We start from the raw sequence: 27,928 nt of genomic DNA, 5'->3' as shown, positions 1-27,928 counted from the left end.
TTTCAGTTGAAGATCTACAACGTTTGAACTTTGCCCAATCTCTTTGGTAATTTGGCGATTTGGAACTCGGATTTCCTGTTTTCCCATTTTATTAGATTTAAGAAGTTTTTACCAAATAATGAATGCCTAAAAAGCGATCCGTTTTCACAGCTTTAATGCGCAAATAATGTTGGCGAACTGAGTGCCTCTATTCTAGGGAATAAATTAAGTAAAGTATTGCAACAGCGGAAGTTTTACTGTTGCGAAATAAAGTAAGACGGAATCATATTTTGATGCATGTTTATTTTGGAGCAAATTACAGTTTTCACTTGAATGTTTATTTTCAGGCAAAGTACAGTCGTTACTTGAATTATCAGAAAACATTGGATCACTAGATCAAATGCGATTGTTTTAATAACCATTTTATTCCATAAGAATTATTGCCTCTAAACAAGTGGACCGGATTGTAAGTATCTAAAACGACTTTTCCCGTAACCCTGTATACTTCATACATACATATATGTATATATATGACTCGATTCCTTAATGCTGCTACTTACAATTGCTAAATATGTGAATAAGTGCGCGCACCTATGCTTAAGGATACAGAAGTAAAGGGTTTTCCAAATGGAGGTGTTATATTAATATTCAAAGAAAAATCATCCGATGTCTATTTCATTATAAAGAGGAAGATATGCCGTTAATAATGGAAAATAACATCAATCAAATGACCTCCACGACCACGCTTGCAGGACAATATCTTTTTCATGAAATTTTCCACAATCGAATTGCAAAGTGGCTGCCCTATGTCCTCGATAGCCTCACGAATTCCAACTTTGAGGTCTTGAACCGACCCTGGGCTATTGGCGTAGACCTTCTCTTTCACGTAGTCCTAAAGAAAAAAGTCACAAGGTGTTAAATCACAAGATCTCGGTAGCCAATTGAGATCACCTCTTCGAGAGATAATACGGCCCGAAAACTTTTCCCGTAAAAGATCAATGGCTTCGTTGCTTGTGTGGCACGTAGCGCCGTCTTGTTGAAAATAAACGTTGTCCAGATCAATACCATTCAATTCGGGCCATAAAAAATCGTTAATCATCCCTCGATAGCGCAATCCATTCCAAAATAAAACCTATTTTCGGAAAACCCTTTATATGCGCCAATGTATGTACCGTTAAACACAATTTTCACTTGACATCCACTTACAAACGTATACATACATATATATTTCAGTATTTCTGTTCCATTTGAATTTATTCGGATGATTACATATGGGATTTCTAAGTAATTTGCTAATATTCACTCCCACTATAAATCTTCTTATCCATTCAGACTCGCTCAATGATGCCACACAATGCTTTGCAGCTCAGGCATACCATTAGATACTATATGTACCTGCATACCAGGAATTGTATTGTGCGAATCTCTAGCAATTAGTTTGCATTCCAGCGAACATTTATTCGGCAATGCGTATTTCGTGCTAGGCAATTGAAAAGTTTGCCGTACTCACGACAGGGCGCATCTGTTAAGTCAATATGTGCGTTAGGATGCATAAGTATATAAATGCATGCCGTACGTATGCATGACGGTAAAATATTGAATATCTATATTCGCAGTTATATATGTATTCGCTTGTTAGGTTAGTCGCTAGTCGCTAAAATGCGTACTCATACATACCGTACATGCGTACTCTGCACTATATATGAATTGCAAATCGCATTATTTGGTAAGATTTTTGTTGATTACTGAAAATTTCTACTGGCACTCAAAATGCAGCGCACTCTTACCAAAGAAGATAAATAATTTAATTATCTCTAGTATGAAATTCTGATATAGCATATCAAAAAACAAAACGTACTACAAAATCAGCACCACATAAAGAGCAGAGACAAACAATACGATGCACAAAACTAACACGATAACTTGAGTAAAAATTAATATATTTCAGTGGAACTTTGGGCACATATTACTCTTTCTCTAAGGTTCATTAAGTTGATATATAACGGTAACTTTCAAAAATAAAAAAAGTTATGTCACCTTTAAATGCAATGAAAAATTACCCAAATTTGGTAAAAGTGATAAACCCAAAAAATGCTATACGACCGAGGAAAAATGTTTGAAAGCAGGCGATTCCACATTCATTTTTCAATAAATGCATGTTTCTTGAGAATGTCACCTATTGCTGTCAACCTCATTTAGAAATGCTACAAACATTATCAGATTAGACAAAAACTACGCCCACTTTCTATAAGCTAAGACAAAATTTTGGGCCTTCCATCTAATATTAAAAGCTATATTTTATGCTATTTCATGTTATTTTGCTTGATTCCAATAATTAATAGCTAGCCCAAATAAAATTGTGCTAAAATCTTTGCAAATATATAAGGACCGAATTAAGCCTATCCTTGGATCTTTTATTATTTACTTATTGAATTTTGATTAATTATTATTTACTAATTTAGTTTACAGCCGGATTGGAATCTGTGAACATAATCAATAATTTAATGTCAAACCTATTGGGATTTACTCAACCACTTACCATTGTCATCGTATATGATCCGGAAAGAGTCCGAGTGTAAATGCCCAAAAAACTGGCCCTGTATTATCGACGAGTACTTGCGCACCAACTCTAAATAACGTTTATTATTGGTTTCGGTGAAAGTGGTGTGCCCATTCTGCTGCAGACCGATGTGGCGCTCATCCGAGCCGGGCGGTATGTGACCCACAATGTACACCTGTAAAAAAGAAGATACAATTTAAATTATCTCGGTTTAATTCATATTTTTTTTTATATGTATTTTGAATACAATTTTACTAGTAAGAGGTGAGAGATGGGGAATTCAGTTCGGCAACTGCAGTAAGCCAACTCTCTAATATTCCCCTATTTTTCAATTTTCCAGGTGCTGATATTTCGCAGTCATATGCCTTCTTGTCTGCCGCCGTAGCCGAATGAGTTGGTGCGTGATTACCATTCGGAATTCACAGAGAGGTCGTTGGTTCGAATCTCGGTGAAAGCAATATTAATAAAAACATTTTTATAATAGCGGTCGCCCCTCGGCAGGCAATGGCAAACCTCCGAGTGTATTTCTGCCATGAAAAAGCTCCTCATAAAAATATCTGCCGTTCGGAGTCGGCTTGAAACTGTAGGTCCCTCCATTCGTGGAACAACATCAAGACGCACACCACAAATAGGAGGAGGAGCTCGGCCAAACACCTAACAGAAGTGTACGCGCCAATTATTTATTTATTTTTTTTATGCCTTCTTAATAAACCTGCCCTACATTAGCTTAATATGGCCTATAAGAATGTATACATTTAAAGACTGTTAAAGTAAACAAACAAACATCCATACATATTCGTATATGCAAGAGCATAAATTTGCTTCAATTACAAACAAGTTTCACGTTTCATTGGATTGAATGTTGTAGCTAATTTATTGTCATGCCAACTTCAATACAACGGTAATTAACATCCTTCTTGGTACTTATATAAACTGAACTAGAATCAATTTAAATAGAACTTATGCCTACTTCTTAAAAGGTCGCAAAGCTTTCCCAAAAACTCATAAGCATCTTCTTGCAAATACATACATGTATGTATGCATGTGTATACACGGTTCTTATACACATAGATCGAGGATGCTTATCATCACAAACTTTATAGGTTAAACTTATCTTCCACTTGAATAGACTCAAATTCCCCATTTAAGTAACTTTTGCAAATTGACATGAAAGTCAGTTCACATCGACACGAACACAAATATAAGCAACATTTTACTTTTGAATGAGAGTTTGTATGTAAAAGTAAATACGATAATAGAAAAATATAGGTGTAATCACACACATTTACCTAAAATCATATTAGCAATAGAAAATGTGGCAGTAGCAGGAAGAGCACAATAAAAGAGGCTAGAAATGTCAAAAGGTTGAAAATACTTATAGCAAATTGAAAATCAATAACAAATTATAAGCTGAAGAAATCGAGGCAGATGATGATGTTTCGTATGTAAACGCGCGAAAAATTATTTCAATTTGAAGAAGTGCCACAGTTGAGTGCCACTTGGTATGATGTTAAATTTTTAAGTTGATATGGACGTCCTTTAGGATAGGAGAGAAAGCGTAAATTTATATCATATCGAGTTTCTGTTCAATGAATTTTGAATGATAAGAAAGTACGAAAAACTCTAATTTCGTATAGCAATAAAAAGTGAAAGTATTAGGCGCTTTTAAAAAACTGTTAAGAATTGTTAAGTGCATACTTGTCTGATATACCACCGCTACCATTTTGGATTAATTTTTCACACAACCATACTTTTTTTGTTTGTTTTAAACTGTTACCATCTGATTTTTTGTACGCCTTTCTTTGAAAGGATAACTCCACTCGAATGGCTGAAACTTGACCATGTAAGTATTTGGAGTATAGAAAAAAGATTAGGATCTCTTTTCAGAGAGTTTATTTAACCTTTGGTAGACACACTGCGGTATGAGTTACCCCACTAAATGTTTAATGGGTTGTATTTTGTTTATTTCTAACATCTAGAAATGTGCCGTTAGCTGTATCTTTGCAACGCCGATTTTACTCTTCAAATTCATGCAGTAAGTCCTCAGTACTTGTTTTTGCATATACAGCCAGCGTCAAAAAAATAAGTCTATTGGCAAGTCTAGGAAAATATCATCGTCAGTTAAATTAATTATTTCATTGCCAAAATCAGACAAAAAATTTTCCACCTCGCTATCTTTTAGAGGCCAGCTTCTATACCACATTGTTATTATTGCTCTAAAAGAAAATAACTCCTAACAGAAATGGTATTAAAAAGGATAAAGCTTCATCTTTGATAAAACTAAGCTAAATATATGTATGTATAGATATACGCCAGCGTCATAGGAAAGTGTACACAACTTTTCGACTATTTATTTATTTTTTCTCAACTTTAATTAATCTTATACAAAAATATAGTTCATACTCCCACAAGAACCATATAATGCAACTATCTAACTAATTACTAGTTCATTAGCTAATTCTTAAAAATTTGCTATTTTTCGTATTTTACTACTTTATTTTTAGTTTATATAGTTTTCTGGAGTGCAAGATAGTTTGCCGATACATTTTTGTCTTTAGAATGCAAAGTCTATTTCTGAAAAAAAGTTTTCTTGATGTTCTTTAAATTGAACAATCCATATTAAATTAATTTTATCTAAATACGTACGAAAAAAGGAGTAAATAACAACTTTAACTTTAACTATGAATTTGTTGCTCACAACACCTAAAACCATAACAATGACCGAAAACTGCGCGAGCATGGCGACACGGACCTCTGTAGGAATGGAACATAGCCAACTGTGAGTCTGGTAATTTCTGCGGTTGGTCTTGTGGCCTTGATCAAAAATATTTTTCGTCAGAATAAAACCCCAATATCTTGTGCGCTGGAGGGTCCTTAATTTCATTTAGGAGGCGTTTTGATCAGATAACTCGGTAATCTCAAATTTGATCCATCATTAACTATTTTTGCACATAACATACTATAGAGTTTATACCGGAGATCTTCATGGACGACTCGACGAATAAGATACTCAGGAACATTAAACACAATCCCAAGGGCCCTCATTGATTTCGAAGGGTCCGCGTCAATGATCGCTTGCACTTGTTGAGTAAATTCTGCTGATGGGGTAGTGGCAGATCGTTTCTCGTGTGTTTTGTGTTTTGTAGTAGGATCTGCATCACCACCTGACCTGATACTTTCAATTCACAGGGAACCTTATGAACGAATGGACGAGCGCACTTAAGAAAATTAGAGTTTTCTATATCAGTGCGATTTGCACATATAGTAACAATAAGTGCATGTCTCTTGATTTCTCCAGTTACGTTAACCCTTAAAGTACGGAGTGGGGGACTTTAGGTACCGCAAGATTAGTTTTTCTTTAACCCATCTTCGGCCGCTACAAGAATTCGACATAATTTTTCCATTTCCTTTTTAGTCAGTGCTTATAGGACCATAATCAAGAAAAATTAAAAAAAAAAAAAAATTCTGATCATCGGTGTTTTAGATATGGACTGGTCGAAAAATCGAAAAATCGACCGCTGGCCAAAAACCGTCAAATATATTAAAAAAAAAATACAACATTTCTGCAAAAAATTTAGCACACGAAGTCAATTTATTTCATTTTATTTCAAATATGTACAAATATTTTTTTGTTGTTTTATTGATAGAAAAGTCAGCTTACAAATTTTTATGATAATCATCAAAACATTTAGTATGTAAATGAATGTTGCATTTTTTGCAAGTAAAAATAGTATGTGTCTTGCAAAATTTACACCGCCGAAATTTCTTTTCAATGCTTCTCATGACGGCGTGTACCCTTTCATTGCTCCGAGGAAGGTTCGATGGACCTTCATCTCCATGTTCGTTTGTCCATATTGGCCACCACCATTTTTTTCCTCTCATAGATATTCTATAATTTGCCATCGCATTATCATGGAGATCCACACCACCCATGCCATGATTATACTCTTGAATAACTTTTGGCTGCGGGATAGTGATAGTTTGTTTTTTCTTCCGACAATATCTTTTAGTGCTAATAATTGGATTGACTGTGGAGTTATTAGTTATAACATTGACTACAGCATTATCATTCCACCGAACAGTCAATATTTCTTGCTGATGATCAAGTAGTTGGTCAAATGTTCCTCGTATTTCTTTTTTTAAGTTTCTCAAAGGAGAATCGCCCATTCTATTTTCGCGTGTAGTACCAGTTGCAAAAAATCGACGTTCGTTCAGAAGGCACATTAGATGATATGAAGAGAAAACATGTGGCACTCAAAGTCAGATACGTTGGCAAGCAAGTCTAAGACTGTTTGTGCGCCTAGAACAATAGTTTTATCGTGAGGGGTTGCTGCTCCCCCGTACAAGGAACTAGAAAATAAGTACCCACTTTCAGAGCATAAGCACTATGTTTTAAACCCAAACCGGATTGGCTTTCCCTTGATAAACATTTTGCAGGAGTGGCGTCCAAAGAATGGAATCATCTGTTCGTCTATAGAGATTATGGCTAAAGACTCCAAACTGCATAAACTTTTTGTTGAGAGCGTCAGTAATAGGACGAACCTTCGCAAAACGGTCTGCTGCGTTTAAATTCGTGTTGTCAGCGAGATGGAAAAACTGCTTAATTTTTTTAAAGCGATTACGACTCATAGTCTGCTTCACAATTGGAACCCCCATGTCCGGTCGAACAGACCAGTAGTGGTCAATGTGTGGCAAAGTATGGTACCCCGATAGGTACAATATTCCAATAAACCTACGTATTTCGATTGGCGTGATGTTAATTGGAGCATTGTGTTGGTTTGCATACTCATTTGTGAAAGTGGTAATATTTGTGATAATATTATTATCAAAAGACAATGTAAAGAGATCATAGGGGGATTTTGAGCCTACAAAATGGTGCAATTATACTATATACGTATACAAAAAGAATTGATTGCTTACCAATTTCAGAAAACATTTCTTTCAATTTCAGAAAACATTTCTTCCCCAAAATACTCACTTCCATCTCTTTCAATAAGAAAAAAATATTGCTAGATTTTGTTCTTTCCTACATGACAGTTCCTGGCCAGCGGTCGATTTCTCGACTACTAAAGTTTACGTCCATGAAACAGTAGAAATTATTTCAATATCGATATGTTACGTTTTTGATTCTCTTAATTTCATCTTTTCTCTTCACAATAAATTAGTAACAATTATTTGTTTTTTTTTGTTTTTCATTATTTTTTCATCTGCACAAAAACACGTAAAAATAGTGATAATTTCATTCTTTTACAAAAATCTGCCCTGAACCTTTTTGTCTTAAAAAATTATGCTCTGGAAATTAACTAAATTCCAAATTTAAAACTTGTGAAAACTGATCAATAAATTTATATTTAGTTTCTGAGATATTGGAGTCCGAAGTTGGTGGTCGAAAAATCGACCAGCTGCCGAAAATGGGTTAATAGCTTCGTAAATAATTTCTTTCTCGCTTTTTCCTCTTAGATAGTATAAAAACTTATTAGTGGCATTATATTATTAATATATTTATAATTATAAGGTAAGTTTTTCGTTTGGGGGACCCAAGTTAACCCATTTCGTACTGTAAGTTACAGATTTCTTTTTTTTTAGGGCCAAAAATGGAAAATCGGACAAAAAGTTTATTCCAGTAACAGATGGATGACAGAAGTGATGCAGAAGCATATTGTAACAGTGACATCTGTAATTTTATACCTGATATTTATGCGTGTGAAACCAGGGAAACGGAAGACGAGATTGAGGGATATTGGTATTAGCGAAGATGATGTTGCCTTTCCTTTGGATACTGAATATTACACTGCTAAGTCTGGTCGAGTTTGGTCTTCGAAGCCATTTCCGCAAACACGTAGGTTAGCACGGAATATTGTGAAAGTAACTCCAGAAGTAACTAATTACATGAGTACTACAATCGAAATTGATGATATATTCAATCATCTTATAACACCAATGATGAAAGAGATAACCTGTCTTCATACTAACGAAGAAACCGAAAGAGTATTTGATAAGTACAATGAAAAATATCCCCAGAGGCAACACAAAAATCTGGAAAGTACTAACTGAAGGTGTACTTATAATAGCTGGAGCGCTACATTGTAGAAGAGAAAATGTAAAAGAAATGTGGAGTACTGACGAATCCATTCGGATAAATATATTTACTAAATACATCCCTGCCTTGTGGCAGATTTATTACATTGTCTAAGTTTATAAGATTTGATGATAAAACTACCGGAGAAACTCGAAAAAATACTGACAAGTTAACTGCCATAAGGGAAATCTGGGATTCTTTTGTAGAAAATCGGCGAAAGTCATTCAATCCTTTTGGCGCAATAACTATTGATGAACAACTGGTACTACGAGTATTTCGTGGAAAATGTCCAATTCGACAATACTTAAAATCAAAACCTGGAGGATATGGTATACAATTTTAGCTACCGCTGAAGTGAAAACGTCATATTTGTACAATTTGCAGGTTATATAGGAAAGTTTCCTGGTAGAAATGTAGAAAAAACTCAAGATACATGGGTTGTTAAAGAACTCGCTGAGCCTTTGTTTGGATCTGGCATGGGCATAACTACTGATGATTTCTTCACAAGTTATGATTTAGCAGAGTTCATTCTTACAAAAAATATGACGCTCTTGGATGCTGTCAGAAAAAACCAAACGGGCATACTCAACGAATTGAAATTCTCAAAAAATCGGAAGGAGTATTCTTCCGTATCTTGTTTCACAAAGACCATATCTGTAGTATCATATGTTCCTAAGAAGAACCGGATGGTACATCTCCTGTCTTCTCAACATGCAGACAATTCTGGTTCTAATGAAGTTCATTTCCAGCCAATTATAATTATAGACTTTAATCGAACTAAAGGAACAGTAGAGAATAGTGACAAACTTATAAGAGAGTACTCATGTGGCAGACGAACATCACGTTGGCCATTTAGAATATTTATGAATATGGTAGACATATGAATGTAGATGCACCAAATGATTTTTTAATTTTTACGCAGAAGAACTCTGAATGGAAACTTTCAAACTCATCACGAAGAAAAGTCTTTCTATTAAGTCTGGGACAAAAAATTAGCTGAACCAAACATAAGATAACGCTTGCTTAAAGAAGCTAAAACCGTTCCAACCTTACGACGCGCTTTGTCGGCTTGTGGTGTTGGAGCTGAAATTGAAAAAAAAAGTGAAAAGTTCATAACAAAGGATGGAATAAAACGTGGTTGTTGCTTTCTATATCCTAGACATAAAGATAAACAGTCTAAATTGAAATGTGCCTCATAGTCTAACTTTGTTTGTAATGAACATAGAACTGAAGAAAATAAAATTATTTGTTTACAACATAGTATTATGGGTTGCAGTGACACTGAAAAAAGAATTTAGCGATAAGGATGGAGATGGAGCTGAGGCAATGAATTATTGTATTAGATTCTTTAGAATCGTTGGGAGTGATTTGAGACTCGATGAAACGAAAAAGCGACACTCTTGGCTACGAAGCGTTATATGCTGATATACGTAGGTATATGTGCGTGCCTGCGTATTACGGAGCCACGGTGAGCGAGAAGGCATTATGTATACCTATACTACACTACCTAATACTTGCTTAGACCAAGCGTCCTACGAATTTTTGTGTGTATGTTAGTACGTATTTTTAAATATTTACCGCAATTATGCCGAAAAATAATGCAGAAAAGTTTCGTAAATATCGACAGAAAAAAAAAATTTTCTAATTCTTTCCGAGACTTGGTTGGATAATGAAAGCATTTTCGACATTCCCAATTTTGATATTGTAGTTCAATTTAGAAGATCACAAACGAGAGCAGGCGGTGTTGCAATATACCACAATCAAAATGACGGTGCTCGTATTGTAACTCCACAGATAGATCTGAATGCACAGCAAGTAGAATCACTGTCTGTTCAGCTCTCTGAAGTGGGAGAAATATGTGCATGCGAAACCAGATTGAGCAATGGAAAACCAGTTTTAATTGTGGCAATTTATATTTCACCGAATCAATCAATAAATAGCATCACGGAGTTCATTCACGAAAATTTAATAAAGTATACACCAGAAGTATCGCGGATACTTAGAAAAGATTACGATAAAGTTCCAATGATTTTAAGTGGCGATTTTAACGTAAATTTTGCATTAGACATGGCGGTTCCTTTAATTGACCTTCTCAATACAACATATTATACAATTTAAAATTGTGTAACAATCGCACTGAATCGACAACACGATCAAAAACAACAATTGACGCGGTATTTCAAAGATATGTTGACAACATCGAAACCAAAGCATTTGTATCATATTTTAGCTATCATAAGCCACTCGTATCATTTGTTGAAATTGAAAACATTGAGGATGAATAATAATAAAATGAAGAAAATAAAATATGAACTTTATAGCAATATTATAATGAACCTATAATTATCCCGCCCCTAATGCTGCTTTCGTCTCATTCTCTCTCAGTTTATTTTACGGAAGGTTTCACTTCTATCGCGTCTAACCGTTAGACTGGTCTTTTTTTTTATTTATTTTTGTTGTTGAAATATGTAAAATTGAGTTCCTTAGCTTATGTTTTTTAATTTTAATTATTAATTATAATAAAAATTTTATTTTATGACAAAATATGAAATGTTTGAAAGTGCATAGAGTTTTATTTATTTATTAAAAATAATTGCTGTAAATTTAATTATTATACGTAATCGTTTTTTTAATTTACTCGCAGTCTTTGTAATATTTATATGCCAACTTATAAACAAAATAAAACAATTTTTGTGTGGGGTACTTTTTTATTCTATATTGATATGAATATTCTATATTATGGTAAAAAGATTATATTAAGGAGACAGATACCTGTAACCTACCATATTTTCCCTGATTTACATTAAAATTATTTAAATGAAGAAGTCCATATATTTTTTTTTCAAAATTGGCATACAGTTTATTTCTACATTAAAATAATATACATTTTTTTTTTATTTTAATCACTTAAAATGCCTTCGAGGAAGGTCGCGGGGCTTCTCAATCGACGGGCATTGTAGCATCGGCCTCAGTGACCTGAATACAAAAACCCAAACATTTTTTTGGGACTTCAATATCTCAGAAACTAAATGTAAATTTATTGATCAGTTTTCAGAAGTTTTAAATTTGGAATTTAATTAATTTCTAGAGCATAATTTTTTTAAGAAAAAAAGGTTCAGGGCAGATTTTTGTAAAAGAATGAAATTATCACTATTTTTACGTGTTGCAGATGAAAAAATAATGAAAAACAAAAAAACAAATAATTGTTACTAATTTATTGTGAAGAGAAAAGATGAAATTAAGAGAATCAAAAAAGTAACATATCGATATTGCAATAATTTTTACTGTTTCATGGACGTAAACTTTAGTGGACGAGAAATCGACCGCTGGCCAGGAACTGTCATGTAGGATAGAACAAAATCTAGCAATATTTGTTTCTTATTGAAAGAGATGGAAGTGAGTATCTTTGTGGGAGAAATGTTTTCTGAAATTGAAAGAAATGTTTTCTGAAATTGGTAAGCAATAAATTCTTTTTGTAAACGTATATAGTATAATTGCACCATTTTGTAGGCTCAAAATCCCCCTATGATCTCTTTACATTGTTTTTTGATAATAATATAAGGTTGTCAGAAAAGTCTTGCGGTATTTCCGCAAGCTTGTCTTTGCAAGCGAGTAGTTCTAGTTGTATTCGTCGCATCGGTTCACGCTAGAGCTTTTTGGAAAGCTCTTTTCACGTGCTAACACGTGTTTGATTAATTGTTGTTTGCTTTTAGTCGTTCGTGAGTTATAGCGTCGCAAACATGGAGCAAAATAAAGAGAAAATGCGGCATATTTTACAGTACTACTACGATAAAGGCAAAAATGCATCTCATGCTGCCAATAAAATTTGTGCAGTTTATGGACCCGATACAGTTTCCATTTCCACCGCACAACGATGGTTTCAACGTTTTCGTTCTGGTGCAGAGGTGATCGAAGATGCGCCACGGTCCGGAAGGCCTGTCGTCGAAAATTGCGATAAAATCGCTGAATTGATCGAAAGAGACCGGCATAGTAGCAGCCGTAGCATCGGCCAAGAGACCCTTTTGCGAAGGTTTGTCCTATTACTGACACTCTCAACAAAAAGTTTTTGCAGTTTGGAGTCTTTAGCCATAATCTCTATAGACGAACAGATGATTCCATTCTTTGGACGCCACTCCTGCAAAATGTTTATCAAGGGAAAGCCAATCCGGTTTGGGTTTAAAACATAGTCTTATGCTCTGAAAGTGGGTACTTATTTTCTAGTTCCTTGTACGGGGGAGCAGCAACCCCTCACGATAAAACTATTGTTCTAGGCGCACAAACAGTCTTAGACTTGCTTGCCAACGTATCTGACCCTGAGTGCGACATCATTTTCTTTGATAATTTTTTTCTCTTCGTACCATCTAATGTGCCTTCTGAACGAACGTCGATTTTTTGCAACTGGTACTACACGCGAAAATAGAATGGGCGATTCTCCTTTGAGAAATTTAAAAAAAGAAATACGAGGGACATTTGACCAACTGCTTGATCATCAGCAATAAATATTGACTGTTCGGTGGAATGATAATGCTGTAGTCAATGTTATAACTAATAACTCCACAGTCAATCCAATTAGTAGCACTAAAAGATATTGTCAGAAGAAAAAACAAACTATCACTATCCCGCAGCCAAAAGTTATTCAAGAGTATAATCATGGCATGGGTGGTGTGGATCTCCATGATAATGCGGTGGCAAATTATAGAATATGTATGAGAGGAAAAAAATGGTGGTGGCCAATATGGACAAATGCTCTTGGTAACGCAATGGTCAATGCATGGAAACTTCATTGTATGATGGCAAAAATTGAAAAGATAAAACCACTGTCACAAATTGATTTTCGTTCCAAAGTTACAACAGAATTATTGAATTACGACAAGGACGAGGACGAGTATGAAAACGAACATGGAGATGAAGGTCCATCGAACCTTCCTCGGATCAGTGAAAAGGTACACGCCGTCATGAGAAGCATTGAAAACAAATTTCGGCGGTGTAAATTTTGCAAGACACATACTATTTTTACTTGCAAAAAATGCAATATTCATTTACATACTAAATGTTTTGATGATTATCATAAAAATTTGTAAGCTGACTTTTCTATCAATAAAACAACAAAAAAATATTTGTATTTGAAATAAAATGAAATAAATTGACTTCGTGTGCTAAATTTTTTCATAAATGCAGTATTTTTTTTTAATATAATATATTTGGCGGTTTTTGGCCAGCGGTCGATTTTTCGATTTTTCGACCAGTCCATATCTAAAACACCGATGATCAGAATTTTTTATTTTTTTTTAATTTTTCTTGATTATGGTCCTATAAGCACTGACTAAAAAGGAAATGGAAAAATTATGTCGAATTCTTGTAGCGATCGAAGATGGGTTAATGTCATAATTTCTATATGAATTAAAAAAATGGGGGGAAAAAATCGCGGAATAAATTGTTTTAAAAGAATGACTTTTGGGGCGAATTTTTCTACTATTTTTGCTTTGAAAAAATTATTTTTTCGAATAGTAAATTCACATAGAAAGTAATATCATAAAAAAGATGTGGTCAATAACTTTTCGAGTTATCGTGTAGGCCAATTCGAAAAATATAGTTTTGAGGAAAACGCGTCTAAAATTTGCGTACATGAAAATTCCTCTCCCAGTGCTCGAGCGCAAAGAATAGAGCCGTCACTTAATTCTTAAGTTTGCGTTCTAAAAATTTGTTTGCATATAGAGAATTATGTTAACATTTTATGAAACAATATTTTTTTTTTATATTAACATTTTATGAAAAAAAAATGTACGTCATAAAATTTTTTTGACATATTCTTAAATAATTATATTAACATTTTATGAAACAAAAATTTTTTTTTTCGAAATTTTACAGGTATCTGTCCCCGTACAGTAAAGAAAGCTTTATAAACATACGTTATGTGCAAATACCCTAATATCCTTCATCACTAAGTCTGAGCAGTTTTTTAAGTGTTTGCATTAACTTGTACATGTACTATATTTACAGATATAACAGCCAGTACTTATTTACAAGTAAATATTCCATGCAATGCAGACTAAATTAGAGCACTTTACCAGTCGTGTACAACAAACCCTAAATAGTACTAATTAGTGAGCGAAGCATTGTGACGCACAATGAAACATTTTAATTTCAAAGTTAAACATCAACAGTTTAAAAGAACACACATACATATGTATGTATACTCCTATACAGCCTGTCGACTACTACCTAACGCTAACTTACGGTTCATTCTTACAAACTCCTCTTGTACATGCACATACCTGCAGATTAAATCAGGAATGGCATTGAAGAAGAGACAAAAGGCAACGAAACCCTGCAAATAATTGTGGGACTAATCTGTAAAAGGAGTATAACGAGACTAGTCGTCATAGGTTACAATTGGGTATTAATTCGATAATTTCGAGTTACTTCTTCGCGATTAAAAATCAACAGGGCTGTGCATTCGCACGTAGGGCGATGGCACAATATGAAGATAACAAATTGAGATTATGAATTTGTCGACTAAAATTTAAGTTTTCTTGTAATATTAGCATTAAAAAAACTTAAATATTAAAATTTGCGAAGCGCTTAGAACGGACAAAATAATACAATACATGCAATATTCCTAAGCGAAGCCTCCGAAATCATGATATTTTAGGGTTGGGGATGGTTAGAACTAATTATGCTTTCAATGCTCCGAATTCTAAAACTTTGGGAGAATTTAATATGCATTCAAATCATATTGATTCAAATATTTATTCCACAAAGAACTGCTTCAAAAATGTTAAATGTTTATTCCTATGTAATATTCATTCTCTGTAAACTGTAAAAAATATTACATTTTCTTCATTAAAATGAAATAAGTAAATGTGATGTTTAATTTATTTCCGATTAAATTGCTTAGCATACATTTGTTTTCCATAGTCTGTAAGAAATACTGCATTTTTAGATTATTAATTAAACAAATAAATACAAACAAAAATATTTTTTTGCAGCGCGAGTATTTAAACTGCAGACCTCAGTTGTTGTACCGGTTATTGAGTTACCAATAGATGAGTGAGCCATAGATATAACTTTTGAATTTCCAGGCCGACTAGTCTCATTTCGTACGCTTCCGGGTATAAAAAGGTACAATCAGTCTCCTCATAGGACATGCTCAAATAAAAGCGTTAATTTGAATTTTTAATTTTTTTTTTTTATATGAAGAAATAAAAAGTAGCAGTAGTCGCATGCTCCTTTGCGACTGATCCCGGACACATACGGGGGAGTAATTTTTTATGCAGAGAAACTATGAAGTCACATGTGCATGGAATTTTATTTTTAAATAACTGTTTAACTAAATATAAAAATATTTTTTTGAGTTGTGGAAATCTTTTTTTTACCTGTAGCTGTGTATGTCCTTCACAAGTGTCAAATATGATTAACATACACCGCCACTAAATTATAAATTTTCCGATAGGGTGATTAATTTTGCGCTACCTTGTACATACGTACATACATAGGATGGATGCTACCAAATAAATTTGTTCTATGGGAAAAACTAGTCTCCTATATTTGTACATATGTATATTTTTTGAATCTACGCTCGCGGCGCATACTTTAAAAGTTATCATTGGATTTACATAGAGAAAAATGGCCGTTTCCGAAAATATTTTCCCTTAATTTTTCCTAACAAACATCTAAAATGAGATGGCATAAAAAAATTGTTTTGAGCCATTTTAACGGTAGTGTCCGGGCACGAAAAAGCAAAATGATAGAAAATGTTTTTTCTAATAGCGGTCGCCCCTATATCCCTATAATAGCCAACCTCCCAGTATATTTCTGCCAAGCAAAAAGCTCCTAATAAAGAACCATCTGCCGTTGTGGGGCCAGCACCAGTTCGCACACCACAAATGGGATGCAGAGTTCAACCAACAAAAGTTATTAGCACCAGTTATATATACATATATGTATGTATATAATATATATGTCTGTATATAATGTATATGCATGTATATAAGTACTCCCGAAAGTATTATATTTAAATAGTGTATAAAATACTCAGTGGAAGAATAACGAGAAAGTTACACTCACTCACATGGTCTTGCCTTTTGAAAGCCCTTATTATAATACTATACCTCTGACTTGTTGGCCTTTTGCGGTTGAGGCCGGATTAGAAGTTAAACAAATAATTTGCACACAAACGACTGTAAGATTGTAGTCAAATTAAGCAAAATACAAGTACTCAATGCTTTGTTTTTAAGCTTTTTCTCTTTTATACAAATACAAAAACGAAGCAAAAACATATAAAACTAACCGAGTGTAACATCAAGTAGAAGTAGGATGCAAAGCAATTGGCGCTTATCCTTGTAGGAATAATTTACTACGTCAACATTTACAGCGTCATCTGAGCATAACGAACTGAGAATGCTTGTATTTGAGTGCCTAAGTGAGCTGGAAAGCAATGTAATGGCCACAAGTGCGAATATTGGGCGGCATTTAGTATTTAAAATTTATTTAAATAAGAGCAAGGGGAGGAATATTTTCATACTACTGCTTTGAAAGCTTGAAGAAGAGTTTATTTAATGCTACTGAAAAGTATTCGAAGTGTAGGAAAGTAAAAATTTCTGAGTTTGTCAGTAGCTTCTAGGGAGGCAAACAATATTTCGATTATTTCAACATTGTCGTATATCTATTTTTGACCACTTTCCGTTTGCTTTCTTGTTTTGATTTAATTTCTAAATTCTTTAATAAAAACGTACTTCATTCTACAACAAATATTATATATATAATTTAAAGTTTCAAACTCTCTAGATTTACAAATTTCAATTTTTTTTAATCAGAATTTAAAAGAAATCTACTTGCAGTTTTATAGGCCATTAAATTTTGGTATAATAAAAGACATATATAAACTGTTTCAAAAATCGTGATATATTTTATAATGTATTTTTTTTTTTTACAGATCACATGAACATTATCTCATACGATTACATGCAAATGGAAAACTCTCATCACAGATATCTTGCAATAAATCGCACATCTTTTGGTCAGAGAATTATTGCATGCAATTTTATTTTTATTTATACGAACCAAACGTGAAATTTAAAAACGAAATGTTGCTACTAATCTCATTAGTCTATTTAACACTTTTCGGGCACAAAGGTGGGGAATAGATTGATCTACCGATTTGCCATTTTAATTTTTCGTTTAATAAACTTTTCCTTTTGCTCCAAAATACAAAAGTGCTTCGTTCGGAATTTTGTTTAGAATGAAAAGTTATGCGAATGCCCACGTAAAAAACTCATCTGTGATAATTGGTTCGCATGCCAAGAAATTGGCAGTTCGCATGCGATAGCGCAACGCATGCGATACCTCATGGAGATGTGGGATAGTAGAGCCCATAATGTACAAAAAAAAAGCATTGATGCATTGCATAAAGAGGCGTGTTGAAGGGAAAGCAAAAGATAAAATGAAATAAGAATTGCGTTGGGCCATTCCTGTACTAATTTAAGAAGTTATATTTTAATTATATACATACAATACATACTAATGCATAATGCGGCCGCCGTAGCCGAATGGGTTGGTGCGTGGCTACCATTCGGAATTCACAGAGAGAACGTAAATTCGAGTCTCGGCGAAACACCAAATTAAAAAAAAAAAAAATTCTAATAGCGGTTGCCCCTCGACAGGCAATGGCAAACCTCCGACTGTATTTCTGCCATGAAAGAGCTCCTCATAAAAAATATCTGCCGTTCGGAGTCGGCTTAAAACTGTAGATCCTTCCATTTGTGGAGCATCATCAGGGCGCACGCTACAAACAGCAGGAGGAGCTAGGCCGAACACCCAAAAAGGGTGTACGCGTCAACTATATATTATATATACATATATGTACATACATATATATATATATAATTTGGTAGATAATTTCATATAATAATATAATCTCATATAAAATCTCACAGGATCTTGCTGAAGGCCTTTGAGAGGCTAATTGATCTGTCCGGAAGGAATGAAATTCATCGAAAGCGTTTATTGTTTGCCCAACATGGTTATTGTAAAAACAAATCGAAGGAATCTATTTTGCTTACTGTTGCATAGATGTCGAGGTGTCCCTTTATTGTAGGCGTCTCTCGCGATATTTAGGCGGTCTTTAACAATGTACTGACGGAGGTATCTTGATAAACTGGGGGCAAAATCGATCTTATCAGATTTATCTACATAATGCTTAGCAATAGAACGGTTGTGGCAGACTGGAGCGGCGCCTCTTTTCATCGGCAGGGGAAGAGCGGGCGGTATTCTCTCTACACTACTCTGGGTTGTTGTTCTTAATGACTTGCTAGAGGAGCTGAAGAGGATGGTGGTTGTCTACGCAATTGGGGAGGAAGTTTTTAGATGGTGAGATCACAGTCTTTTAGTAAAACCTCTGAAGATAGAGTTCATCTTATTTATGCAGAAATATAAAATACCTATAACTTAGCTCCCCTCAATAGCAGACAGGGTGCTCTCTGACAGCGGGAAATATCTAGGACTCATCCTTGATACGGGGCTAAGGTAGAAGCTAAAAATTGAAGGCAATATTCGCCAAGGCAATATTCGCCATGTATGGATGCAGTTGCGCTATCGGCAAAAGATGGAGCTTCTCTCCTAAAGTTGCGATGTGGCTGTATAGCAGAATTATAAAGCTAATTATAAAGCAAATTTTTCTGTATGTTGCTCTTGCCTACTGGAACTCGCAGGGGTTGTCGTTTCTGCGAACATCGTTTACAAACTACCGCTGCACTCGCTGCAATTAGATTAACGTGTTTGGGCCATATGCTAGATTTAAGCTACGGACACTAAAGTATTCTTAGCGACTTCGAGCTCATCCTCATGGTACTTGATCACTGTACACTCTCGCAGGGTCCGAGTGGGCGGCGTACAACGTTTTGCAACAGGACATAGCAAACATGTTTACGGATGGCTTAAAGTAGGGCAGAAGGGTTGGTTGGCTGATGATCTGGCTGGACAGGGAACCTTCGAGATGATTTCAACACAAAATGAGAGGATTGGGGTTTCCTTGAGAACCTGTGGTTGGTCTGCTCTTGGAAAGATGCGCTTCGTGTCAACTCAGTGAACTCTGGCTTAGTGCGCAGACACGCAAAGTCGCGAAATCCTTCTGGCCACGGGTAGATCATTGGTATTCGAAGGAAGTTCTGAGTCAAGCAAAGACCCAGCTTTCAAATTCGGTGGGTGTTCTTACCGGCCATTGTCCGTTAGGTCTCCATGCAGTGATATTTGAGATTGCCCAAAGTACTTTCAGTAGAAGCTGGCTGGAGGATGAGGTGGAATCATCTCAGCACCTTCTCCTCAGCTGCCTTGTTCTCGCCGAGCTAAGATTCAGATATCGGAGCTCTCAATTTTTTGCCACACCTGCGTATATGGTAAGCTTTACCATTACACACCTGGTGAATTTCCTCAGCAACTTGAAGCGGTTGACGATTTGGTCATAATCCCCTAATCCGAAGCCACATCTTCCTTCTTTCCGCTGTTCGGCATCACAATGATTCTTTGTTGAGTCATGGTAACCATTTATGCTAACATAATCGAACCGCTGCGTCGACAAGTTACAGGTCCATTCGATTTATCAAATTTTTAACTAATTTTTCCAATATATCTGGCCGTATTGCATCAATTGTCGCTTGAATATAGCAATAAATCGTTCCGCCGTCTTGTTGGAACCAAATATTGTCAATGTTTAGGTGATTAATTTTTGGAAACAAAAACTCAGTAAGCTTGGCTCGATAGCGCTTGCCATTCGCCGCAACGGCTGCTCTTTCCTCATTCCGAAATAAGAAGCGATTATGCCGCCAATGCCCTATGTACCACGCGAACAGATTTTTAATTTTTCCAAGGTAAATTTCCACAATTTCAAAGCATTGTTCTCCCGTTAAACGATTCATAATCACTTGCCTTACTTTACTAAACAAAAATCTCCGCGCAGTTTATCAATCTTCAAACATTGGAAAATCAAGTCGAATTGGTTTAATGAATCAATAGCGATTAGCCATGATACTTTAGCAATACACCATATAAAATTATGCTAATAAAAGAACTAAATATTTTGGATACTTAAACAGCAAATCTAATGCATTAATCGTATGTAATAAATAACAAAAAAAACATATTTCAATGCAAGCTAATAATTTTTGGTTATCAGCTTATTTGTGCTATTTGTTATTTTATTTCAACTCTGCTATCAACCGTTGAACCACGAAATATTGCAATAAATATTTTTGACTAATAATAAGTACAAATAATAAACAGTATATGAGTGTATTTAAATACATACATATACTCATATATACATATACATCTGTACATATGTTTAACCTAATTTTTTTTTCTCTGCGAGCTTATCATTAGCTAGTTTATAAACAACCACTTTACAACTTGTTTCACTGACTCCAAACCTTGCCCTGTGTGCACCGTTCGCCTTCTACTTCACTTACATGTATGTATGTACATACTTACACTTACACCCCTGCAGGAAAATCCAAACTAACTTGCAAACGTCACAGTTCAGATAGTGGTATTAAATAGCATAAATCTTACTAGCTCACCATCGACTCGCATAATATGTGCCAGTAGAATAAAATGATCAATTTGTCTGCAAATTAGTTGATTTTGTTTTAAAAGAAAGTTTAAAACTCCTCTTTTTAAATAATAAAGTTTAAAACTCCTCTTTCGACGCACCATTGCATCGCGATGGTTTAATTAAGATGACAAACGCTACAATACTAGTGTGTATCATTTTCGATAAAAAATACCCAGAGTAAAGGGTATAAAGCTTTAAGTTTATCTGAGACAGATTTCTGCTACACGGATTCTGTTTCTATATTCTATCAAAATGAAGAAACAGGTTTTTTATAATAGCGGTCGCCCTCGGCAGGCAATGACAAACATCCCAGTTTATTTCTGCCACGAAAAGGCTCCTGATAAAAAATATTTGCTGTCGGAGTTGGCTTAAAACCGCAGGCGCCTCCATGTGTGGAATAGCATCACACCACAAATAGGAAAAGGAGCTTGGCCAAAACACCCAAAAAGGGTGCAAACACCAATTATATATGTATAACATGCAATACTCTTTTTGGGGGATAATGAGCTTTTACACAACTTAAAAATAAATATACCTATTTTAGTCAAAGCGTTTAGTTTCAAGCTTTGCCAGCGACGATGAACCAGAAACGCAATAAAAAAAGACTTTCAATTGAATTAGGAGCGTTTTTTCCACAAAAGAGGTCTCACAACAACCGGATATATAAAATATGGGAATTAAACTAGTCCGAATTTTATTTATCTTTTTAAAGTAAATAACTTTAATTTTTTAAAGAATTTGTTTTATTTGTCTAGGATTTAGTTATAATAAAAGTCTGAACCAATTTCATAAGTGCTTCATAAGCTTATGCGGAACTTGTTCACAGTTTCTAACCTGGCTGCTTTTGGTGAATATTATTCAACTTTTGATCAAGGCTTTCAAGTCGATTGTGCTTAGATGGACTTTTCTAAGATCTCGAGTTCTACTCCGCTTGACTTTTCGGTTTCAAAGAATGAATGTCATAAATTTCTAACCTCTTTTTTTGATTTATTTATTTTAATTTAATTATTTAGTATTTAGGCGGCCGCCATAGCCGAATGGGTTGATGCGTGACTACCATTCGGAATTCGCAGAGAGAACGTAGGTTCGAGTCTCGGTGAAATACCAAAATTAAGAAACACGTTTTTCTAAAAGCGGTCGCCCCTCGGCAGGCAATGGCAAACCGCCGAGTGTATTTCTGCCATGAAAAAGCTCCTCATAAAAATATCTGCCAATATGTGCCGTTCGGAGTCGGCTTGAAACTGTAGGTCCTTCCATTTTTAGAATAACATCAAGACGCACCCAAAAAGGGTGTACGAGCCAATTATATATATATATATATATATATATACATATATATATATTATATATATAGCAGTTTCTTTTATCTTCGATCTCGTTAATGGACTAATTGACTGCCCGTTTCTTCTAGAAAGAATACATTTTAATGTTCCTTGCAGGAACTTTCGCCGTGTCAAAACTTTTCATGTTGGCGTTAGGAGGACATTATATAGTTCCAAAGCGCCTCTTGTTAGAACGCTGTCTGACATTAACTATCTCGCCTCCCTTTTGGATCTAGACTTTTCCAGGGCGAAACATGTATTTAATACCCAATTAAAAAATTTCTTCCTTGTAAGAATTCTAAATAATTACCAAGTATATTTTTGTTAATTTAGTTTCCTAAGCTTTAATTTTGTTAACTACTTCTACATACATATAATATAAATACTCTTAGTTCAATGCAGTCGGTAAGAAACTTTGTATTTCTTGTCTTACTAAAATGAATAATCCTCCTCTTTAAGTTATAAGAAATTTTATCTTTTTCTTTTACTCATTACAATTGAAGCTAGTTAATTATAAGTTTAATTTTACTTTGATTAATGATTTAGCATTAATCTGTTTTCATAGTCTGTAAGAAATACTGTATTTTTTAGACTATTAATTGAATTAAATAAATAAATTAATTAAATAAATAATTTAGGCTCATATTAGCTCTAAGAGGTCTGTAACAACATTAAAACTTTGAATGCGACGCCGATTTTACATGGTTTGCCCGTGGAGCCAACATGAATTTGTTAGTATGCAAAACTATTCTGTGCACATGAAATTTATACACATTTCTCATATTTAAAAAAAATATTTTTGTATGTTCTATGCGACATGATATCAATTACACTATTGCACTAACGTCACTAAAATTGATAATTTTAAAGTTTTAATTTTAGCCAAATGTGTTTCTTGCAATCCTAGCCGTGGGGGTCACTGGCTACCCCTTCACTTAGTGCCGGTCACCGGTGACCCCCACGACATTCAACATGTTAATTATGTTTTAGACTTGAAATAAACGAAATATATAAAAATATATATAGAAACAAGTACATACATGTTCTGAGCTGAAAAATTAACTTTAATTTTTCTAGTTTTCGAGTAGTATTTTTTCCTGCAGGGATGTTATATTTGTATGCGTGTGTGTACCACCCACTTTGTATTCCCTTAGTGCTGCCGCAGAGACTCTTTAATCTATTTATGTAAATTTAATCCCATTTCGGTTTGCATTAAGTAAAGTTTGCTGGGAACATTTCTCAGATGTCTCTTGCCTCGTATGTATGCATGTACGTAGGTATGTACATATATATTTTGAAATTAGGTTTTTTTGTTTTTTTTTTCCTTTCTTTTCTGAGAGACTTGTGTTATAAAGCACGACATTTTTTTGGAAAGTCTATACACACTTATGTATGTAGTATGTACGTATACGTATTTTCGTCCCAACACAGTTGAATCAAACCTACCACCAACATAAGAGAAGCGAGTAAATTATTAAAATGAGATAAGTATAAACTGCAAATCTACTTATGCTACTTACCACTAGAAGGCAAACAAAATGAGGCAAACAATAGAATGCTTCAACATAAGTGAGCTAAAAGAAACTACCTTCCAAATGCGCATATGTGGAGGCATGCTTGGAAGTCCCCCCTGCTAAAAACATATATACATATATAATCTAAGTACGTACTTAATCACTACCATTTTTCGTTGCACTTGGCCGAAAAAGCTTAGTCGATTTCAACGAGTATTCAAAACACAAAAAAAAAACATTTGTACTACTTCCATATTTACTGCTATGTATGCTTGGTACCATATTGTGGATGTCAGCTTTTTTTATGTTTAGTTGTTTTGGATTTTTTTTACGTTATGCCACTCTTTTCCTGTTTTGCGCTGTGTTTAACTCCTAATATCCTCTGTAACTACAAGTTCGTGCTTTACAAATAGGTAGAATGTATTTAGTTGTGGTAAATATGTGAGTATTACGAATGCGTTCCGTAGTTTTTGATTTTAGACATTTTAAACCTTTTAGAATCGCAAAGGTCATACAATTCTAAGAGGATTCTGACAGTGAAATTCATAGGTTCTTGAAGTGTTAATTCGCTTTAAATTGCACCTTCATGGATGGCTGAAAATATTTCAACCATACGATAAAAGATTTGAGGGATGAACTGCAAAAATAAGCGTACGCGTTGCGTGGCACATTGGACGCATATTTACCAAACTGTATACTATCCTATAGATGTGAATACAGCATTCCTCACTAGTTAGGTTATGTTAGAATACTTATAAATTATTGTCTGAAATATGTCATTGAAGTTTAAATTTAATATGGATAGTAAATATTCTCCGAGTGAATCCAACGAAGAGGAGTTTCTCACCAACAATAACAATATTAGTTAGGCATCGACACTCGGTGGCCCTAAGGGCCATTCTGATACCTGCAATTGATTTCCATACACTAACTTCGTTGCTTAAACGACTTAGAACTTTCTAAGAAAGGTGAAACATTTTGCAAATTTCCCAGGCCTTTGAAGAAATAATCGCCGAGATATTTGACGCGGCTGCAGGGCATTCACAGAGGATGTGATGTACCGATTCAATTTCTTCTTCACAACCACTACTCCTGCAGAGGTCATTGCGAGGTACACCCATTCTACTGGCTATGGTGCCAATAGTGCCAGGGACCGTTATAACACCTGGGAGGATGCAGGTTAGTTGATCTGTTGGATTCATCCAGACAGTTTCTTCTTTTAAGATTCACTTTTTGCCAGAGCGCTTTGGAGACCCTACAGTTAGTAGTCAGAAACCACCTTTTTTGGTTTCCGCGATTACGCACAAGGCAATCGCAATATACAGTTCGTTCAGAGGAATGCTTTTGTCCTCTATCACTCGTTGAAAGTCAAGCTCAGAGCCTTTCCTTGCTTTTTCATTTCCCTTAACTACAGAGTGGCCGGGAGTCTAACAAAGTGGGATGTTGTGTTTTTGGAACCGCGAGAGGGACCTCTCCGATATCGATAAATATGGTTCGACAGCTGAGAATGGCAAACTGTGCTGGCATTTCTTTCCAGTAAAGCTTGTCCTGTCATCATGAATCATTTAACGGTAAAACAATGCTTTCAAATTGTGGAAATTGATTTTGAAAAAAAAAAGAAAATCTATTCACTGGTGGCATCATCGGTACTCAATTCGAAAGAGCTGTTTTTACGGTGAATGGCGAGCTCTATCGACCCATGTTGACTGACGACATTTTGTTTCAAAATGAGATAGCCTAACTTGCCGTACAGGTGCTTAGCAATCGATTTATTGCATATGGCGAAATTTATTGGAAAAAGTAGTCAAAAATTGGACTGATCGAATGGGCCATGTTACTCGTAGCCACATCCGACATATGCCGGACATCATATTTATAAAATAAATTCAAAGAACTTTAAAAGTTATCTAATGCACATTGACATGAATTCACGAAGTTTTATAAAAATATTCACCGAACAGTGTGCACTGTAGTACTCCAGATATAGTGGTTGGTCCTATATCTCTCGCATTAAATAGACTTCTTTAATTTTTAAGAGCTTTGATTAATGGATGACGTGCTTGAAAAAATACTTGGGGATATAATAGCCGACCATATCAGGAGTAGGTGAGGAAAGGGTGCAGCGAGAGTATTACCTGGACTGTTCGGTGTGCTTTAAATATTTAAGTTTATAGCCCGCCGACTGTTAGCGTACAGCAATGTGTACGGCTAACCACCTTTTATTAAACTTATTAAACCATGTGCTTTGGGCGACTACTAGGGGTACGCTGTAGGGCAAAGCACGACTTTGAATTTAACGTACATATGTATCAAAAGGCATTCGAGAAATGCAATTATCTTCTTGGAAAATGATATACAGGGTCCGGCACTCGATGCATGGGCATCAGCTGTCTAAAAGTTGGCTAAATGACAGTCCAGAGTATTGTTTACAAGCGCGCGGAAGCATTTTGCGAAGACTAAATGCGAGAAAAGAAAATCAGTAATGGTTTTCTAACGTAATAGTATTTGGCTGGAAAATTACAGCCAGCGATTGTCAGTGAGCTCGAGCACTTTAAAGCAAATAAATTTTTTGTTTATCACACCTTTACTCGTTACAATGATACATCGCCAACGTGATTCGTTAACTCCCAAAACGATAGGGTTTATTTCACCGACCGTTCATACGAGAATTTGAGTCATCGATTAGCCACTAGGAGGCAGCACCCGCCACAGGTAATGGTTTGGACCGCTGTAACCGCTCTCTTTATCGTTTTCATCGAGCCTGGCGTCAAGGTAAATGCGAAGCATTATCGGAAAGATATTCTGAAGGTTTCTTTGAAACTGTTGGCAAACAAACATTTTGGTGGCAGACCATGGACATCTCAACAGGACTCGGCACCGTCTCACAAAGCTCGACTGAACCAAGAATGGCTAAAAAATAACGTTGCGACCTTAATAACGTCCATAAAATAGCACTCAAATTTACCAGACGCTAATCCGATGGATTATTCTCTTTGGTCCATTTTGGAGAGGAAGGTCCGAACTAAAAGATGGACCAGTCTTGAGGCGTTGAAAAAATCCATTATCCGCGAGTGAGCCAAAATATCTGCAAGTCACATTCGGGCAGCTTGCCATTCGTTCCTGGACCATCTCAAAGCCATAGTTAAGGCAAAATGTGGTCATATCGAGCAAAAGTAAATTGATGCTTAATTTGGTATTATTTTCACACATTTTTTAATTTGAATTGAATAAAAGTAATTTTCCATGGCGAGTGCAATAAACTAAAAACTGAGTAAAGGCGATTGCCGTGTCGCATACTGTTATGCTATTATTGTTCTTGATTAATCAGTCAGCCGTTTACTCCTTCGTACTAGTTAGAAATGCAAGCTACATCAATAAGCAGCACGTGCAAGGTATAACACTTTATTTTGAATGATTAAAGGGTATGGTTGTCTTTGTTTTATTGTTGTTGTTGTTGTTGTTGCTTCAGCATAAACAATCGCCGTACATATGTTGAGAATACTGCTGAGGTACAGTCCTTGGCCTTGGATATAAATCCGGGTCCTTCCGGTTAAGTAGAACTGACTGTCTTGGGCACGTATTTTTGTATTTACTCTTTTTATTTGCTTTTATTGTTTTCAATTCTGAATGCATGTTGCACATGTCTTAAACAACTTTAAGCCCTTTTAAGCCACACGAGTGGAAATCATAGTTCAGAGCATTGTCATTATACTAAGTATGACAGTATTGTATGTACATACATATATATGTAAGTATATATACATATACTATATATATATCCAGTGAGTTATAAAAAGAGAGTAAAATATATATATATATTTAGTACGAGCATAATCAAGTACCATCACCTTCTTAAATATTTTACAC

General features: G+C 35.0%; 1 protein-coding gene across 1 annotated transcript in view; it reads right to left on the bottom strand.

Annotated features, from left to right (window-relative positions):
• The window catches only part of LOC129241937 (acid sphingomyelinase-like phosphodiesterase 3b), a 196,944-nt gene that overhangs the window by 39,754 nt on the left and 129,262 nt on the right, over positions 1-27,928 (bottom strand). The window contains exon 6 of the mRNA XM_054878487.1: positions 2,519-2,714. Within this exon, the coding sequence (XP_054734462.1) occupies positions 2,519-2,714 (196 nt within the window). The remainder of the gene's footprint in view (positions 1-2,518; positions 2,715-27,928) is intronic.

This window comes from Anastrepha obliqua, chromosome 3 (genome assembly GCF_027943255.1).
Source record: "Anastrepha obliqua isolate idAnaObli1 chromosome 3, idAnaObli1_1.0, whole genome shotgun sequence".
NCBI lineage: Eukaryota > Metazoa > Arthropoda > Insecta > Diptera > Tephritidae > Anastrepha > Anastrepha obliqua.
Note: the sequence above shows the minus strand (reverse complement) of the source record. Positions and strands in the feature narration are given on the sequence as shown.